A 19,449-nucleotide genomic window follows, 5' to 3' on the forward strand; every position below is an offset into this window, starting at 1 on the left:
TAAGACCTTCGTTGTAAAGGTTGTTCCCCAAGGAGACCTTCAGTTTTCCTGGATAGAGCAGGGAGTAGGGTATCTGCGCCTGCAGCAACAGACGCTTGGCAGGCATGAATTCTCTTCTTGCAGCCTGTACCGCCGGAGTAAAATCAGGGTAAAACGAGAGGGCATTCCCTTGATGGGTGATGTTTCCTTTTTCCCTTGCCTTGCGAGCACGATGTCACAGTCTTGGTAGTTCATCAGCCTCACTATGATGGGTCTAGGTGGGAGGCCTACTGCTGGGCATTGTCCCAAGGACCGATGTGCCCATTCCACAGCGAACACAGCGGAGAGATGCGGGTCAAAAAGCTCCCAGAGGAGGTCAGATACATAAGTCTCCATCTTTGAGATAGCGGTTGTTTCCGGAACACCTGTAATGCGAATATTATTGCGCCTCAAGCGTGCCTCCAAATCCTCATTCTCCGCCCTGATAGCGCCCAGCATCTTGTCCATATTCAACAGTTGCTCCTTCGTTTCCACCTGGAACTCGTGGCATTCCCTGTGTCGATTTTCAAGTGCGTCAAGTCGCGTTTCATGGGTAGTGACCTGCGTTTTTACGGCGTCGAGTTGAGACGTCAGGGTGTCAAGCTTGGCTTCGATGTTCTGTAGACTGGACCGCAAGTCCATCATCAAAGTGCGCAGGTCAGGCCTCTGTTCGTCTTCATCCGTGTCCCACAGGGCCTCAGCCAGTGACTCCAGATCTTGGGCCACCTGCTTGCTCTTTATCACGGTCTCGAAAGTTATCTTGGGCTGGCGATTGTCGTTTTTCCCCATCTTGGTATCCGGTTCAACCTGTCTACAAGCAGTGTAACAGCACCCTACGTGTTATCAGTCGGAAACTACACATCAGCCACAGGGCAGGCGCTACCTGGAGGCCTTCTCGCAAGACTTCAGTTGGCACAAGATGTGAGCAGAGATCCAGGGATGTGCACAAAAAGACTTGCCAGCCGGGAAGTTTGCGCCCTATGATGATATATGTAGATCCACTCTCGGGGCCAGTTGTGCAGAGTGTGTTCACCTGCGCAAAAGTCTCCTCTGACTGCCAATAAATCTATGTCCAGGCATAAAAGCGTGGCTGAGGACTGTGGGCCGCTGCAAAATGGCGGCGTTGACAGACGTGCGTCGCAATGAGCAAGTTTACAGGCGTATTATGGCTCCCAGAGGTCTACCCGCCCGTGGTCAAAAGTGGTTCCCGGCACCGATTAGCCCCAAACCACAAAGCAGCTTCACGGGCTCCAAATGCAGCCACAGCGGCAGCACACCAAAGCCGGGCGTCCGGGCATTCACTACCACAGGCCGAGTCCCGGGTCATCCAGGGGTCAGTTTGCCACTCAGTATTAAAATCGTACCTCCGTGTGGGCCAGCTGGTAGGGACTTGGCGCTGAAACAAGTCAAATAGAGCCACCTGGCCATATATCAATATAGCACCACGGGCCTCTCCTCTCTGTCGCCGCAAAGTTCCGCCCACCGCTTCTCACCAATTCTGCCACATGGATGCCTCCACAGCTTGTAGCATGCGTTCGGCAGTGAGATCAGTTGGACTCAGGGGTCCGTGTCTCGCCTCTCCAGGGCATAGCCGTTGCACGTCTGGGAACGCTCCTGCCTCCGGTGCGGCCTACACTCGGCCTGTCTGTCCCCGGGCTCAATTAGCAGCCGCCTCCGCTCCTTGGTCACCGTGTGTCTCAGCGGCGCTGTCGGTCCGGCGAGCCCCCCTCCTCATCTTAGTCTCCCGGGCAGCCAGTCGGGTCGGGTTTTCGGGATTTTGTGTCCCAGCTAGTCAGTGTCGCCAATTCAGGTACCTAGCAGCCTGTACTAAACCTGAAGTGCAGGATAATTTAAGGATAAGGCGTCCGACCTAAGGAGCGCACTCAGAGAGCAGCCATCCCGGAGCTCAGCAGGCCACGCCCCCACATCGCTGGAGTACTTAGACGCCGCACTCGCGCACGGACGTCAGATCTTCTTTTTTCCGGGCCAGCAAGCGCCGATCTGGAAAAAGTGGTACTCTTAGTCAATTTTTGACTAAACTTTTTCGATCATTTTTGATCTCCTTCGAAGTCTGTACGACTCCGACGGTGCCGGTAGGGATGCCCGGGTTCAAACCTTGCGCCGACTGCGACCGACTGATGTCGGTCACCGACCCCCATCCCCGTTGTCTGCATTGCCTAGGCCTCGAGCACGACGACAAGGCCTGTTCCGACTGTCGAGCCCTGACGTCTAAGGCTAGGCGGGAGCAGTCCCGCAAGTGTCTCGAGCTTCGGCAGTCGGCCCCGTGCCGCTCGAGGTCCCGGTCCACGAGAAGGTCGAGGGACCGGGCACGGGGTCGGAGCCACCATGGCTCCGGAAGTCGACCACGGTCTTCAGGCTCCTCAGGTAAGCACCAGACTCCCCCAACACTTGCGCGACGCAGGCGTCGCGACCTGCTCCATACCCAACGGTCCCTGGGCAGCCTGCGATCCCGGAGGAGATCGAGGCCTTCCTCTCGGCCATGAAGACGCTAACTCCTCCATCGGGCTCCGCGGCGCCTTCGGGCGAGTCCCAGCGGGTCGGGTGCTTCGGCCCTACGCCGACGGTGACTTCGGTCCCGGCGCCGCAGGCACCCGCAGGATCCGGTTCCGACCTCACGACCTCGCCGGCGCCAGCCCCTAGGGTGTCGCCCCCTGCACCGACTTCGGGCGGTGTCATCCCCGATCCCTCCCTCGATTCGGGTCTGGCGCCGGACCGGCACCGCTCAGCGCTGTATCCAATGCCGATGGGAGATTTCTACTTCTATGACCCGGCCTCATCCTTTGGTCCCGAGTAGCAGGAGATGGGTGGTGAGGGGGATTGGGAGGGGTCTGAAGACCCTCTGGCACAGGAGTGTCAGTCTTACCAGGACTGGTCAGGAGAGCTAGGGGACGCCAGTGGTCTGGATTGAGGTACTGGGTTTTTCAGAACCGGTACCGAACCGGTAACCCAGTGGTGTCAGGGTACACACCCAAAGACCTCGAGTACTTTCCTGATTTAGACCACAGAAACTCAGAGTCTTCTAGGTGAAGTCAAGGATCGATTTTATTGGCTGCAACCAAGAAACAGGAGTCCTAGAAGTACAACAGCACGGGATGTATATTCTCAGGAGACTGCTCAATCTTACAAAGCCAGGCTTCTCTTTTTATACAAAATATTAAGCTCCAGGCAAACATTCCTAGATTTACAGTAGACTATTCACATATTTTCACTACAAAGAAAAAGCAGAGTCATGATGACAAGCCCACATTTCAGTTCGTCCAGCCCACAACAAATTACCCGGCAAGGCCCAACATTTTCATCAGATATCGATGGACCCCCAATAAAAACGGGCACCTCCTCATCATAAAGCAAGTAAGAGAAAAGAGCAGGGACAGGTGTGAGCAAGATTAGGCAGGGTGTGTGTGCGATGAAAAGGGTTTATGGCATGTTGTGCCTTGATGCTATCTCATTCGGCCACTGGGAGAGGAACTGGCCAAACAGGTTCGGCCTGGGGCAATGGTTTCAGCTTGCCCAGGTCAGAGAAAAGTCAATTAAGGTGTACGTGTCCTTTGGAATCGAGTTTAGCTGTATTATAAGCCTATGTGAGGGCAACCCACAAAATGGCTGCCGTACACAAAATGGAAGCCAAGGGTTCAAGACGAAAATGACGATTTCGAGGTGAAATCGTTACTGGAATATGACGAAAATGCTTGTACATAGTGTATTAGCCATTCTCGGTATTTTGATATAAAAATCGTCATGCTATGATGAAGTTTTATTCACAAGTCCAGAATTTTCAGAACTACAAACCCTCCTTTTGCCCTTACATAGGCAATTAACCTATCCTCATGCTAATCTGAGTCCAGGTCTATATTCCTAAAGTCATTGAGATGTTGCTGTAACATCATTCTATTACTTAGTTCGTCTTTTGATACAGGTTTCCTTACACATGATGTAGCGCAGAGGCCACATATTGCTGGAGCACACTGCACGCACAGACAGAACAGGAAAAGAATGGCTAAGACCATCCCAATGACAATCAGAATTTTCCATCCCCAGCCGGATATCAGTTCCCAGAACCATCCCATCAAAGACCAATCTCCTTTATCCACATGAATAGATTCGGAAATCTTATGTGGTTTGGAGATGGCCTGGTACACTGTTGGAGCGTTATCTGGAATGAAAACACAGCAACTCGATTGGATCAATTTACATACTCCACCTCGGTCTGCAAGTATGACATCTAATGCGACCCTGTTCCGAAGGGTCATAAGACGATCCGACTGGAGCTCAGCAGTCAAGTTGCTAAGGGCACCAGCAGTTTCAACTACGGTGGACTCCACCACCCTTGTCAATTGCCTTATGTTCCTGCTGTTAGCCATCATAAAGCAAGTGAGAGAAAAAAGCAGGGACAGGTGTGAGCAAGATTAGGCAGGGTTTGTGTGCGATGAAAAGGGTTTATGGCATGTTGTGCCTTGATGCTATCTCATTCGGCCACTGGGAGAGGAACTGGCCAAACAGGTTCGGCCTGGGGCAATGGTTTCAGCTTGCCCAGGTCAGAGAAAAGTCAATTAAGGTGTACGTGTCCTTTGGAATCGAATTTAGCTGTATTATAAGCCTATGTGAGGGCAACCCACAAAATGGCTGCCATACACAAAATGGAAGCCAAGGGTTCAAGACGAAAATGACGATTTCGAGGTGAAATCGTTACTGGAATATGACGAAAATGCTTGTACATAGTGTACTAGCCATTCTCGGTATTTTGATATAAAAATCGTCATGCTATGATGAAGTTTTATTCACGAGTCCAGAATTTTCAGAACTACAGGATACCTCGCCAGACACTGGTTCTGTCTCCCCTCCTACCTTAGCTATGGATGAGGGGGCTGCTTATAGTCTGGTATTGACACGGGCAGCCAAGGCCTTACACCTTGATCTCCCCGTCGCGGGCGTGAGGACTAACCTCCTCACTGAGGTCCTTAAACCGCAGGTAAGCTCGGCCGAGCCTCTGCTGCCATTTAATGAGGTTGTCTGACGTTCTTCTGGGCACCTGGTCTAGGCCCGCTACAGGTCAGCCTGTAGATAGGAACGTGGCCAGATGCCACCGCCCGCCTCCGGGCGACCCTGCTTTCCTGTCCACCCACCCCACCCCCTAGAGCCTGATCATCCAGGCCTCTAACTCCCAGACCGCATTCCCGACGGCTCCCCTCTGATCGGGAATCCAAGAGGTATGAGCAGTACAGAAAGAAAGTATTCTCATCCTTGAGTTTGGGGTTTGTGGTCAGTCAACACCGCATACCTCTTGGGCCGCTACACCCACTCTCTGTGGGACACAGTTGCGGACGTGCTGCCACAATGTCCGGAGGAGGTCCGGACTAATCTCACCCAAGCCCTTGCGGAGGGTCGAGATGTGGCACGGTACTCCATCCGGTGTGGGCTAGATACCACGGACTCACTGGGCAGAGCGATGGCAACCACGGTGGCAATTCATCGCCACGCCTGGTTGAGGTCTACCAACTTCTTGGCTGATGTCCAGAACACTCTTATGGACATGCCGTTTGATGGCCATCGCCTCTTTGGCAACAAGGCAGACCATGCACTTGAGCACTTTAAGGACTCCAGGGCTACGGCCAAGTCCTTGGGCCTCTCGGCCCCGCGCCAGCAAACGGGTGCCTTTCGCTCCTTTCGTGGCCAAGGAAGGGGCGCCCCCACACGTGCTGCCAGCCACGCACCGCAGTCTAACATCCAGCACGTTGGTGGCCGTGTAAACCGCCGTGGCAGCGGTCGGGGACAACGGCGCAGCCAGTCCACACCTGCCCCTGCAGCATCCGCCTCGAAACCTTCCTAGTCCGAGCTTTCAGGCCCATGTGACGCCAGTGGGGGGCAGGGTTCGCCATCACCACCTTCACTGGTGCACTGTTACATCGGACAGGTGCGTGCTGCAAATCGTCCGAAGGGGCTACTCACTCCCCTTCCAGGCGACCCCTTCAGTCATGCCACCGCAGTACCACTTCGTGTCGGGGGATCACTTGACACTTCTCAGAGAGGAAGTTACGGCCCTCTTGGCCAAGGGGGCCATTGATCGCGTTCCTGGGCCAGAAGTAGGGTGTGGTTGTTACTCCCACTACTTTCTGGTACCCAAGAAGGGCAAAGGGGGCCTACGCCCTATCTTGGACCTGCGGACCGTCAACGGCTTCCTCCGGCAGGAGAAGTTCAAGATGCTGACACTAGCTCAGGTCCTAGCTTCCCTGGACCCGGGAGACTGGATGGTAGCGTTGGACTTGCACAACGCTTATTTTCATATCCCCGTCCTGCCGGCCCACCGGCGTTACCTGCGGTTCACGGTAGGCCACAAGGACTTTCAGTTTACCGTGCTCCCCTTCGGCCTTACCAGCGCCCCACGGGTGTTCACGAAAGTGATGGCGGTGGTCGCATCTCATCTGCGCAGGTTAGGGGTTTCAGTCTTCCCCTATCTTGACGACTGGTTGTTGAAGGCGGGCTCGCCCCAGACAGTGTCAGCCACTTCCAGACTACGGCCGACCTCATGCACCTGCTGGGGTTCTCCATCAATGTGCCGAAGTCACATCTGTGTCCCTCTTGGAAGCTCCTCTTCATTGGAGCGGTTCTAGACTCAGCGTAGTTTCGGGTTTATCCTCCCGAACAGCGGGTTCGGGATATTCAGGCTATGATTCCAATCTTTCAGCCGTTATCCCGAGTCTCGGTCAGGTTGACGCTGCGGCTTCTGGGGCTGATGGCCTCCTGCATCCTTGTGGTGCATCACGCCAGGTGGCGGATGCGGGCTCTGCAGTGGGACCTGAAGTTTCAGTGGGCCCAGCATCAGGGCAACTTGTCGGACCATGTCTTGATCCCGGAGGGCACTATAAAACAGTTGCAGTGGTGGCTCACGGATCGCGATTGGGTCAGCGGCAGATCCCTCTCCCTACCCCAACCGGAGCATGTAGTTGTGACGGACGCGTCCCTCCAGGGCTGGGGGGGCCACATGGGAGAGGCGGAGATCAGAGGCCTCTGGTCTCCCGCGGAGTCCCAGCTCCATATCAACCTTCTGGAGCTGCGGGCGATCCGGCTTGCACTGAAGGCATTCCTCCCCTCTGTCCGGGGAGTGTAGTGCAGGTGTTCACGGACAACACCACCGCCATGTGGTACTGCAACACACAAGGCGGGTGGGGTCGTGGACCCTATGCCAGGAGGCCCTGTGCCTCAGGCAGTGGCTGGAACATCAGGGCGTGACCCTGGTGGTTCAACACCTGGCAGGTTCTCTGAACACCAGGGCAGACGAACTCAGCCGTCGGTGCATGATGGATCACGAAAGGCGTCTGAACTCGGACGTGGCGCAAGGCCCCTTTCAGCAGTGGGGAGAGCCTTGGTTAGATCTATTCGCCACCGAAGAGAACGTGCAATGTCATCAGTTCTGCGCGTTGGAATTTCCAAGGCGGCACTCACTCGGCGACGCTTTTTGTCGCGAGTGGAGCTGCGGTCTGTTGTACGCCTTTCTGCCCAGAGTGCTGAAGAAGATCAGGCGCGACCGGGCCCAAGTTATCCTTGTGGCTCCGGACTGGGCACGAAGGTACTGGTATCCCGAGCTACTCAGTATGTCTGTCGATCCCCCGATTCATCTGCCTCTTCAGGAGGACCTTCTGTCGCAGCAGCAGGGGACGGTCCTCCACCCGAACCTGTCCAGTCTCCACCTCCATGCTTGGAGATTGAGCGGCAACAGTTGAGGCCATTTGACTTGCCTGCTGAAGTTTAAACTGTGATTCTGGCAGCCAGGCGTCCCTCCACAAAGTTGGTACACGCCGCAGGTGGAACACATTTGTCGCATGGTGCACAGCAAAGGCTGTGGATCCTCTCTCTGCACCCCTTTCTGAGGTTCGCCTCTTCCTTCTTTCTCTTGCCCAGCAGGGCTCTGCTCTGGGCACTATTAAGGGCTACCTTTCTGCCCTTTCAGCCTTCTTGAGGCTATCTGATCAGCCATCTTTGTTCAAGTCCCCCATTGTAAATAGGTTTTTGAAAGGCATCACACACGTTTCCTCCTGTTCCATTTGTGATGCCTCAGTGGGACTTGAACCTTGTACTTACTTTTTTGATGTGCGCTCCTTTTGAGCCACTTCATAACGGTCCTCTCTGCCTTCTTACTCTGAAGACTGCTCTCCTGGTTGCCATCACCTCTGCCAGGAGGGTGAGTGAGCTCCAGGCTTTTTCCTCTAAACCTCCTTTCCTTTCTGTCCATCCGGACAAAGTTGTGTTGCGGACAAGACCCTCTTTCCTGCCCAAGGTAGTCACAGCCTTCCACATCGGGTATTCCATCACTCTTCCCACCTTCTTTCCGCCTCCGCATCCCTCGAAAGAGGAAGAGAGGCTCCACCGTCTGGACCCAAAACGTGCCCTCTCCTTCTATCTGGGTCGCATTCGCCAGTTCGGGGTGGATGACCAACTCTTTGTTGGTTACGTGGGCGCTAAGAAAGGTTGGGCGGTGCACAAGCAGACCTTCTCTCGGTGGGTCGTCTTATGCATCAAAGTATGCTACTCCTTAGCTAAAAAAGAGCCTCCTGTTGAGCTGAGGGCCCATTCCACTCGGGCCACGGCGGCTACTACTGCCCTGGGCCGAGGAATCCCTTTGCAGGACATATGTCAGGCAGCTACGTGGACCTCGCTGCACACGTTTGCAAGACACTACTGCCTAGACAGCCAAGTCCGGAGGGATGGCTTCTTTGGCCGTTCCGTCCTCCAGGACTTTCTGGTGTGATTATTGGTTCGCAGACCCACCTCCGGGGTTGGTATTGCTGGGGTATCTATTCTAAGGTAAGGAATCTAATACTAACCTGTTTCTTTCAGATGCACACGTTACTTACCTTCGATAACGATATATCTGTAAGAAACAGTAGTTAGTATTAGATTCCTTACCGACCCACCCATCCTCCCCGTTCTGCGAACCGATATCTAGGGTTAAAGTCATCCCCTTTCAGGGCCCTAGTTTCATGGCACCAGTGTTGGTTTTTATCATGGCTCTGCGTTTCTGGCGAGGAAAAGCTGTGTATAAGAACTGACGTCAGCGTGCTAGGGCGGCGTCTAAGTACTCCAGCGACGTCATTCCAGCGCCCACGACGCCGACGACGGACGCGGAGCCGCAGACGACGACTACCGGAGCGCAAGGGTACTGCTACGCAAAAAATTTCGGATCCAGTCTGACGCCTGGGGATATTCTAAGGTAAGGAATCTAATTCTAACTACTGTTTCTTACAGATATATCGTTACCGAAGGTAAGTATCTTGTGCCACTGGGTTACGCAGTGGAACTGTACTGGGGAATCAATTTACCCGGGGGGAGATCCCCAACATAAAAGAGGGGAATATGAATGGGCTCCCCAATATGAGCAGTCTACCATCTACTGCCCAAGCTGAGCCTCAAGCCCTAACGGCGATCCAGCACATAAACATCAATTTTACCGGAGAGACGAGATCCCTTCACTGCAATCCGTCACTGCCATTAACGATTTAGGCAATAATACCCGTCTAACCTCACCGGAATAGGAGGGGAGGGTCCCTCATCCCAACAAATATAGACTGCCTAGGGAGGCACCCATTAAAACCTACCAGTCTCTGTACCTCCCCTGGGCCTCAGAACCCTTTGTCCTGATTCTGGCAAATGTTCCAATCCTAAGGAAAGATGAGATGGAAAATACTATTCAAGTGCTGAATAAATCCCTGCACTGGTTGTCCTGTCAGGTCCCTAGTGGGGAAAACAGGGTTGTCCCACTAGCAAAAAAAATATTATGGCAAGAAGGGTGGAGTGGCTAGGTACGACAAATAAAACAATGGACGGGGATTGTGTTATCTTGAATTTTAATAGCCATCATAGCCCTAGAGCTCTCCTTAGAGGGTTAAGGCCGGTGCTCAAGTTCTTTGATGCCCCGACTAGACAGCTTGTGGTCCAGGCAACCGTCATCTCTCGTCTGGACTACGCCAGTTCTCTGCTGGCGGGGGCTAATCAGGCTGAGTTAACACGCCTGCAGCGGGTGCAGAACGCCGCGGCGAGAGCCATTGTTGGACTTCCTAAGTTCTCCCCGGTGTCTCATGTCATCCGCTCCCTGCACTGGCTCCCGGTTAGGAAGCGTATCCTCTTCAAGGTCCTGTGTCTGACCTTTAAAATTCTTAGAGGCATAGGTCCTGAGATCTTGGCCAACTCTATTTCCTTCTATGTCCCTACCCGCAACCTTCGATCACAAGGTCAGGCCCTTGCTGTTGTCCCCAGATTTAGGCTTAGCCGGATGGGAGGCCGTTCCTTCAGGGTGAGAGCTGCGTCACTTTGGAACACCCTCCCGGTTGAAATTCGGCTGACAGAGGACTTGCTGTCGTTTCGTAGAGCCATAAAAACTTTCCTATTTTAGCTCTTCTGTTTTAGCACTTTTTTGTAGCATTCTGCCTTGTTGTGTTATGACTGCTCCGTGTCTCTGCGCCGGGATGCTCCTTCGCTGGAGTCGCTGTGCGCATAACAAATTGTTATAACATAACATAACATAACATGGAGCATCTGTGTAGGGCCCCCTAGGGGTGCACAGATAAAAGTATTTCCCTTATTTTTCTTTCCCAGATATCCGTCGACGTTGATAGACAAATGTAGATCACTTTAGGTGGGCAAATGAGATCTGTTTCCCCAACCGGAGGAGGCAACAGAGGTTTAGCCCTCTACAATAGATTTGCCCCCCTTAGTGATCTGGAACAATGTGATTGACTGAAATCACCGCTAAATTTAGAGCAGAAAGGGACGCCCACTCTCCCACCTATTGATAGTCAGCTAAGTAAACCAGGGCTTAGGAATGTCCCACTTACAACAATGGTCTCTCCTATGGGTGGGCAGACTGAAACTACGGTGTTCAATGCTGGGGTGGTATATGAGGCACCAGAAAAAGATCCCCTTAGAACCAGAACAACAGATATTGGGCCAACAGGAAAACCCCGTGGGGAAGGGTTTGATTTTGCAACATGAAATGTGAAAGGGTTGATGAACAAGGTTGAGAACATTGATTGGGTTAATTTTATATCTAGCTATGACATCATATGTTTGCAGGAAACCTGGTGCATAAATCCTGTACATATTGATGGATATTCTTTTTATTTCCTTCCAACAACTGGTTCTCAATCGAGTCGAGCAAAGGAGGTTCTACAGACACTTTTCTCTAATAACATTTCTGTAAGGGTTAAAAAAGTTACACTAGTGGAACCTCATGCTCAGATCTTATGGTTAAGCAAGAAGAGAGGGAAAGACTGCATCTTAGTAAATTTTGCGGGGTGATTGTAATGATACCGGGAAATCAGGAAGAGGCATATAAGAAATTTGTCTTGCCCCTCAAATCGGATAAATAAGACAGTAAATTGAGGATAGGGAATGCTTTAGAGAGCCAGCGGAAACGATTTCGGAGTGACCCCTCCCTTGCGCAATACATGCCAGAGGGATCACGCTCCAGTACCATACCCCGCTGTCCCTAAATTCAGTGCTATAAGAGAATGGCCCGGACGCAGCTCCTGCATGATATGCGCTGAGGCTCAGGCATCATATGGGACACCTACTGCCTGACCTGAATCAGGGCATGAGAGGCTCGGGGTCATTCTGCCAGCACAGCACTGCACGTTGATGCTTCGGTAAGTGCAGAATAAACGGGATCATTTTCCGTGGCCCTCTGCCTCCCCATTGCTTGGGCTCCTGCACCTGGACACCTATATAGCAGGCACTGATCTGCCAGGAGAAGCTTGAAGTTTCCGGAGCACCGTGTGCCATTGTGCCACACTGCTCCCCTGCAAGACCGGGCCTCAAGAGTGGTGCTCCCTGAGTAGCTGATGAACAAAGCACCTCACTTTGGAGAACCGCTGCGGTCTGGGCCTATGATCCGCACTGCTCTCCTGCACGACCGAACCGCCCTGGGGTAAGAATGACACACAACAAACTTCTGCCGCAATGGGTGGATGTATGGTCCAATTGATGGACAATCCACTTACGCACCTGTTGGGCTTCTGAAGGTCCCTCCCTGGATGCTTTGACCCCCCCCCTCATAGCTTTTGACTGAATACGGTGGTGGGTGCTTGGGCCTTTTGTTTGCCCGCACGACCCGGCTCATCCTGATGCTTTTAATTGCCGTTTAGATGTCGTGCCTCCAAGCACCATTATCTGTCCCTACAATCACCGCACTGTGATGGCCGGCTTTCCTCTGCCTTGTAAGCTTTAAAATGGCAAGGCCCTGATTGCTTTGATTGCCGTGCCCTGTTGCTACTTTGCATCTTGCCCTACGCTCTGTCCTCCTCAAAATGGTGGCCCCTCAACTGCTCCAAAATGCCTCTATCAACCCACTTCTTCGTCCCCTGCGATTACCGCGATGCGATGGACAATGCTCCTCTGCCTTGTAAGCATTAATATGGCACACCAATTTTCTAATAATGACCACCATGAGTGGGCCCCTTTCCAAAGCACTCCTTCTCCCCTTGTTAGGGAGGGATCCAGCATTTATGTTCTGGAGACTCAGAGAGTCCACAGCGACAAGGGAGTCTCACACAGCGGAGGCCTTGGGTTTTTCCCCATTATCGCTGGGAGCACAGCACCGTACACCATGACCGGCGCTGTCGTTGGAAATTTTTGGACTTTGCCCCCCTAGGCAGAAACTATAATCTTTCTGTATGTACTGTGGTGCTCGAGCAAACTCTGGCCGATGACCGGTGGAGTTGTCCCACACAGCTATAGAGGAGTTTGGCTCTGGTTCACCCCTCAGCCATCACCTACCCAGCTAGGCATCGGACACTGTTTTTCCTTGTCTCCCTGTTGTGCCTCCTATACCCTCCCCATTCCCTCTATTATCCTCCTCTACCTCCCCTACTCTTCTCTCCCCTTGCCCATTTTTCTTTCTCAAGTTTATGCTATGCTTTTGTACTCATGTAATTGCTGTAACTAGACTCCAGTAACTGATGTAACTTTGTTAATCATGTTCCGAAACAATGTTTCTTCCTCATGTAAAGAGCTCTGATACCTCCGGGTCTAGCCAGCGCTATATAAAAAAAAAAAAAAAAACATTCTAACAAATTATGTGATAAGATTGTTGCTAATGTTTACGTTTGGAGAGATAAATTGGGCCAAATTCATGCAGGCAACTTTAAGGTTTGCACTAGGAAATACTTTGACATGAGCAGGCAAAAACGTGGGCAGGACCGCATTGATACAGTCACAGGAAGCTAATTCTTATCCATTGCATCTGCGATTGCCAGCCATCATTGTATGTCCTTAACCACCTTTACGATTGATAGTATATGCTACCAGCTTTTCTCTTGAACCAGCGTCTTAAGTTGAAGTACATTCTTAGCCTGTTCAGCTGCCCAAAGGAAGCTTTGTGACCTTTACTCTAAATACATGATCTCATAATAATATATTCTGCCTTTTTTCTTTCCTTCTGGGCCAGTCTTATTTAACTATGAAACCATCTAAGCTCCCAGTTGCAAGATTACACCTTTCATCTCTAGCTTGTCCTCTATCTTTAATCATTGAGTTGAAAAAATCATTAAATAGAGCAGTCCCCGTTTTTAGATGGTGCCTCACTGCGGCCAACCTTGCCCTTTGTAAGATGTCAATTCTGATGGAGCAGCCAGAATGAATTGTGGGTGAAGAGTTGTGAAGTGACACTAAACTGCTGTTTAATTCTACCATTAGTTGGTGGAATGTGCTAATAGTAGTTATGGCTCTGGCAATACTGACATAGTCTGTCTCACCAATTATAAGCCCCATCAGTGGCTATGAGTTCAGCTAGGTCTCATAGGTACAATGAGGAGAGTCCTTGAACTAACATTCTAGGGCATCTGCTTTGGAGCTATAACATCAGATACCTTTGTGTCCCACCAAACCAAGGAAACTCACCAATGATGGAGCTCCTGGTATGTACACAATAGCCAAGGCCCCACTACATGACCTGGCTTCATCCTCGGTATTCAGGAGCCAGAGTTTGTGCTACTGCCATGCCTGAGAACAAATTCCTTCAAAACCTCATTGGCCTCCCCAAAAGCGCACCCACGAAGCCGCTGCGTTACGAGTTAGGTAGGAAAGCCATTTCAGATATGGCTAGATTACGCCCCATTTTATACTGGCGGCGTATTTGGGTCACCCCAGAACTCGCTCATTACGCAAGGGGCTTCCTGGATGTAATAAACTATGATAAGTTCCACAAGATAGGCTGGCTAAGAGATTTGTCCAGAACACTGGGGATCTTGGGTATGATTGAGTTATGGGAGAAACCAGAGGAGGCCCAGTTCCCGGCAAAAGCTGCTATAAAAACAAAGTATTGGGAAATGGTAGAACGTCGGAACTGGAATGAAGCAGATCCTTCCTCTTTGGAGGGACGGTTCCTGGTAATAAAAGCTTCCCCATTCCTTGAGCCCTATTGGGACATCATGATTAAACCACAGGATAGGAAGCTATACTTCCAGCTTAGAGTGGGGTCTTTTCCAATTAGATCGCTAACTGGAAGATGGGCAGAAGGCAATTCTCATGTCTGCCCAGCTTGTAAAACCTGCACTGAGACCATTGCCCACCTACTTTTTGTGTGTGGGTCTTACTCAATCCCTCGTCGTGTCTGGCTGAGTGCTATGTGCGAACAGCTCGGCACGAAAGAGAGTGATGTGGCTCTAAGAATTATCTGCATCAGTTCTATGCCAACTATTGCTGTGGCAGTTGCCAAATTCCTAGGCTGGACATGGGCTATCAGAAGGAAAGCTCTTGTATATTAGCAGGCTTGATGTGATGAACCTGGGCCTTTGTTTGTCCTTCTAACCAGCCAATGTGAATGCTATGACCCTGTGTTTTTGTCCTCATATTGGTTTTACAAATGTAAGAACTTTGATGTTTTATTGATGAATTTTAATATCGCTGAAGTCACGATGCTTTAGCTCTTTATTTATTTATTTATTTATTTATTTTATGACGCTGTAAATATGTTTTAACCTTGCTATTATGGTGTAATGGTTTTAAATAGATTATGCTTTTATGAGTTTTTTTTTACCTCAAATAAAGCAAATTTGACTGACTGGCTACTGCCATTAACTTGTTATGTGATCTTCAATGGAGATTCTCTCATGTTTGAATATGTGAAGGCGAGGCAACACCCATAATATTCCTTGTTATTGTTTGAAAATCCTTGCACCGGAATTTAATAATCCCTGCCACATCAGGCCATTCATCCAGCAAAACATGGTGTAATTGACAAAGAGCAGCATGTGCATAATACATTACAATATATAGATTATTTCACGATTCTAGAACGCCTGACAAAGGAATACGAATAACTCCCCAATTGGTTTCAGTTTTTCATACAATTAAGAGCATGCTGTCTAAAATAGCTTCAGATTTTTTTTTACTCTTTATTAATACTCTTGTAGAAGAAAAAGGAAGAAGGTAAAATTGAGAAAGGACAACATGATGTCATGTTCCCCAATGCACCTGCTGTTTACACTATGGGCGTGGTGTACATTGAGGGCCGGAACAATGTTCACCATGTACTCCTGATTTGCAAAGTGGACATGCACAGTTTAATATGGCATACTAAGTTAGCTAGTGGATTGTATCTTCTGACATATGATGTCCCATCATGCCCTTTTTACATCTTTGTGTACAGTGGAATTGACAGAGCCCATTATTGCTATTTTAAAGCTCATGAGTATATTGTTTCCCATCATTTAGGCTGTGCTGCTAATTGGTGAGCAAGGAACAGCCAAAACTGTCATCATCAAAGGCTTCATGTCAAAATACAACCCTGAGATCCACATGGCCAAAAGTCTCAACTTTTCCTCTGCTACTACTCCTTTGATGTTCCAGGTATTGTTTACAATAATAATAATTACTGTGCAAAGATATTGCGAGATATTACTGATTGTTTTTTGGGGGGTTCTGTATTTTGTTGCCCCTAGGATCCTGGACACTGTCGATAGGATCTACAGTGTATCAATCACATGGGGCAAAGGCTAGAATCCTTGGTGTTATGGTGCCAAACCCCGGTCTATGAGGCAAATTCTAAAGAATAAAACTCAAACAGGACAGGTGTTTCACTCACCGTTCTTAAATGGAAATAAAATACTTTCACACGCAAATATTCATCTCCAGCTAACCTTATTTCATCAGATTTTCTAGTTTTAACAGTAACACATTGTAAAATCTAGTCACACGTAGTGACCATGAAGCCTATCTAGTCAACCCTTTTTGGTCTTCGCATGACAAAGACGTTACTTTTTTGCAAGATGTACCTATGCTCATTGCATTCTATCACCCTATTGGATTGTTAGTATTATTTTTAATTTTCACAACCCAGTTCAAATATGGCCACCGTGGATGTGCGCACATCTACAGAGGTCAACTCTGATTGGATTTGTTAAAATAATAAACACGCATTCAAAGATGGCCACTGCGAATACAAACTCATCCAAAGGGGAAATATTTGACCACAGAAAACTTTAGGAAGGCTATGTAAACTTAATATAGGTCTGTCTTTTGAATTACTTTCATTAGTAACAAGTTAGAGCTAAATGATAGTAGATCAACTGCTGCCACTCATTACAACTTCAAACATACTCGGAGTGCGCTATTGTTGTGCCTTTCTTTTCATAATCATAGTAGTTGTCTCCACTTTGTAGTGTGCGGCAATCAGTTTGGTGTGCACTAATAAAGTTTATTCCATGTCGAACTACACATCCCATGATTCAATGCGGGACGCCGCCAGCAGGTTTAATGGACGCCCTGTATGGAACTCGGAGAGACACAACTGATTGGCTCCGACTGTGCAGTTGACGGTGAGACGCCCCAGACGCCTCAGCATTGCGCAACACTCCCGCGTCGCCCCGCGGTAAGCACCGGCATTTGTTGTGCATTTTTTGTAATCGAGGTGCGTTGACAAAGCACGGAAGCAACTAACCGCTTCTCTGCATATTCTGTAGGAGACTGGGCACGCGGAAATAAGAGTGAAGAGAACTTACCTTCACCTTCAGGTAATTGACAACGCTATAGCCTGCCCTTCCACCCGGCACCCTTTTCACACTAAATGGTCTTTGATACGGGTCTTATTTCTTTTAGACACGGCACCCCATACATTCGAGTGCACTAGCACCAGTGCAGTCGGCTGATTCAGCGCATTTGCGTAAGTGTTTCTATCCCCCTTGGACTTTTAGTCATCTTGATCATTTTTTTAACCCTGAGGAAAACAGCCATGACACTAATATGACGGTTCCTTTTCCTTTCCTTTCCTGTTTTTTATTCTTTAGAAACCATCTTCCACAAACTTGTGCCACTAGTGGGCACATTGTTTATTGACTTCACGTAGAGGTAAGATGTCTGTGGTGCGTTTACTGGTAGAACCTTGGTGTTGTCGTAATTAAGGTCATTTCCTGATTAGTTTCCATTTTTCTCTCCTTTTTAGTGAATGTTTGGTCCTGATGAGAACCCCCTGGAATAGAGGGGTTTGAAACACGTAGACCTTAGGATAAACCAAACCCAATTTTTTGTTCAGTTAGGAGTAGCTTTATCTAATAGGCTAACAGGAGGATTAGTGCAAACTTGATAAATTTCTTTTGAATGTTAGAAATGTACATAAATGTATATATCTGTACCTTGTAGGAAAAAGTTCCTTTGTATTTGTAATTTTATGTTTGGTTTATTGTACATGAAGGATTGTATGGCTTGGGTATGAATGTAGGATTCTTGGAGAAGAATGTTGGACTGGATTGTGTTGTATTTTTTGGTATTGTGTACAGTCGATTTGTGGGTTGTCGTGAAATGTATTTTGTATATATAAGAAAATAACAAAGCATTTTTTCTAAAAAATGAAATAAGTAAAATAAAAAAGCAATTCATAAGCTTGAGGTTATAGTGATATGTAGTTCTTGTATCCTCTTGGACTAAGTCTAATAAGTAGCAGCAGTATTGGCAATTGTTTTTGGTAGTTGTTCTAGTGTGCTCAGCCTTGCTGCTTTTTTGGAATTTAGGAGTATTAGCGGGAGCAGTCTCGCGAGGTCTATGGAGAAACACTATAAATAACAGTGTCAGGAGAATAGTGTTGTCTAGTGCTCTCCTTTAAGACTCAAGGGTTTCTCACTTTGTCTTGTGTAATTGGTGGTAAGTTTGAGCACTTGCTGTTTTTGGTGACTTTTTGGGCACATTGTTTATAATTATTTTTTTTTTATTTCTTTCTTTTCCCTTTGACGATGAGTGAAAATGACACCTGCGCCTATAGCGAAGATCACATCAAAAAACTACTAAGTGCTCTGCCATTTTTCGTCAAAGTTCAGAACGAATCGGACAAACTTCTACAACTTAAAAAGAAACAGATCAGGACTAATCTGCACGGTCATTTCCTCCTACAGCATCTTAGGGGAGGTACAATTCCAGGAGGTCTGCAAATTCAAAACATCCCGGTAATATTTACGGATGACCCAATCTTCAAAAAGGGTTTCTGCTGCATCGAAACAAAGTGCAGTCGGGACCTGATGGTCCTGACTGTCGAGACAGCTTTAAGAATCTCAAAAAAAGAACTTGAGGAGATCGAAGCACTGGAATTAGAAATCAGAGGCAACCAGTAAATTACGGAATCAAAAACACTTTTAGAAACAGTAGAAAAGGAAATTGCTGACTTCGAGGACTTTACAATAAATCAAAAGAATAATCAGTTTGACAAAGACAAAAAGAATTTTTCTTTGGACACAGTTTATCCCTACTTACAAGCCGATTTCTACACAAAATTTGAATCGAGGAGGTATCTGTCTGACAATCAGGGGAGGTCAAAAAATCAATTTATTACATTCTCGGATACATCATCCTCCTCTGAAGGAGAAATTGACAGGGGCGATAATCGCCCTAATGGAATTTGAAAATGGAACGCTCAACAAAATCCACAGGGCACTTTTTTAGGCAGAGGCCAGTCCAAGCAAAGAGGAAAGAGCAGGTTCCAAAACCTACCTTGGGAAATGACAACTCGGCGTCAGCACTACAAGAGTTAGAAATCTCTCCCATTTTCAATCTGTCTAATAAAATCTTGACGGATGCGGAAAAAAGCATTTTAAGGAAGGGACTCAGCTTTGTACCCACAAAGAAAACTGACTTTGTCAAACTCAAAACGGAATTTATTGAATTTTGCCGTCAGTTAAGATTACAAGTCTTTTTTCAGGATAAAGACAATCCAACCACTATGGAAGTAACAGGCCTACGTAAGAAATTGCCTTCCTGTCCACCTGCCAACCTGATACCAAAGGAAATTTTGATATTCGAGAAAACTGTATTATCTGCAATTTCAGAAATGGAAAACAAAAGAAAATTCCTGAAATACAACATTGTAAAAAATGAAAAGGAAGCATTGTCCGCCCTCAAGAACGATCCCCAAATTACTATTAAACAGGCAGACAAGGG

At 48.6% G+C, this 19,449-nt stretch overlaps 1 protein-coding gene across 1 annotated transcript in view; it reads left to right on the forward strand.

Annotated features, from left to right (window-relative positions):
- The window catches only part of DNAH5 (dynein axonemal heavy chain 5), a 5,174,212-nt gene that overhangs the window by 2,690,142 nt on the left and 2,464,621 nt on the right, over window positions 1-19,449 (forward strand). Inside the window, exon 47 of the mRNA XM_078687662.1 lies at window positions 15,742-15,876. Within this exon, the coding sequence (XP_078543788.1) occupies window positions 15,742-15,876 (135 nt within the window). The remainder of the gene's footprint in view (window positions 1-15,741; window positions 15,877-19,449) is intronic.

Source organism: Lissotriton helveticus, chromosome 4_1 (assembly GCF_964261635.1).
Source record: "Lissotriton helveticus chromosome 4_1, aLisHel1.1, whole genome shotgun sequence".
Lineage (NCBI taxonomy): Eukaryota > Metazoa > Chordata > Amphibia > Caudata > Salamandridae > Lissotriton > Lissotriton helveticus.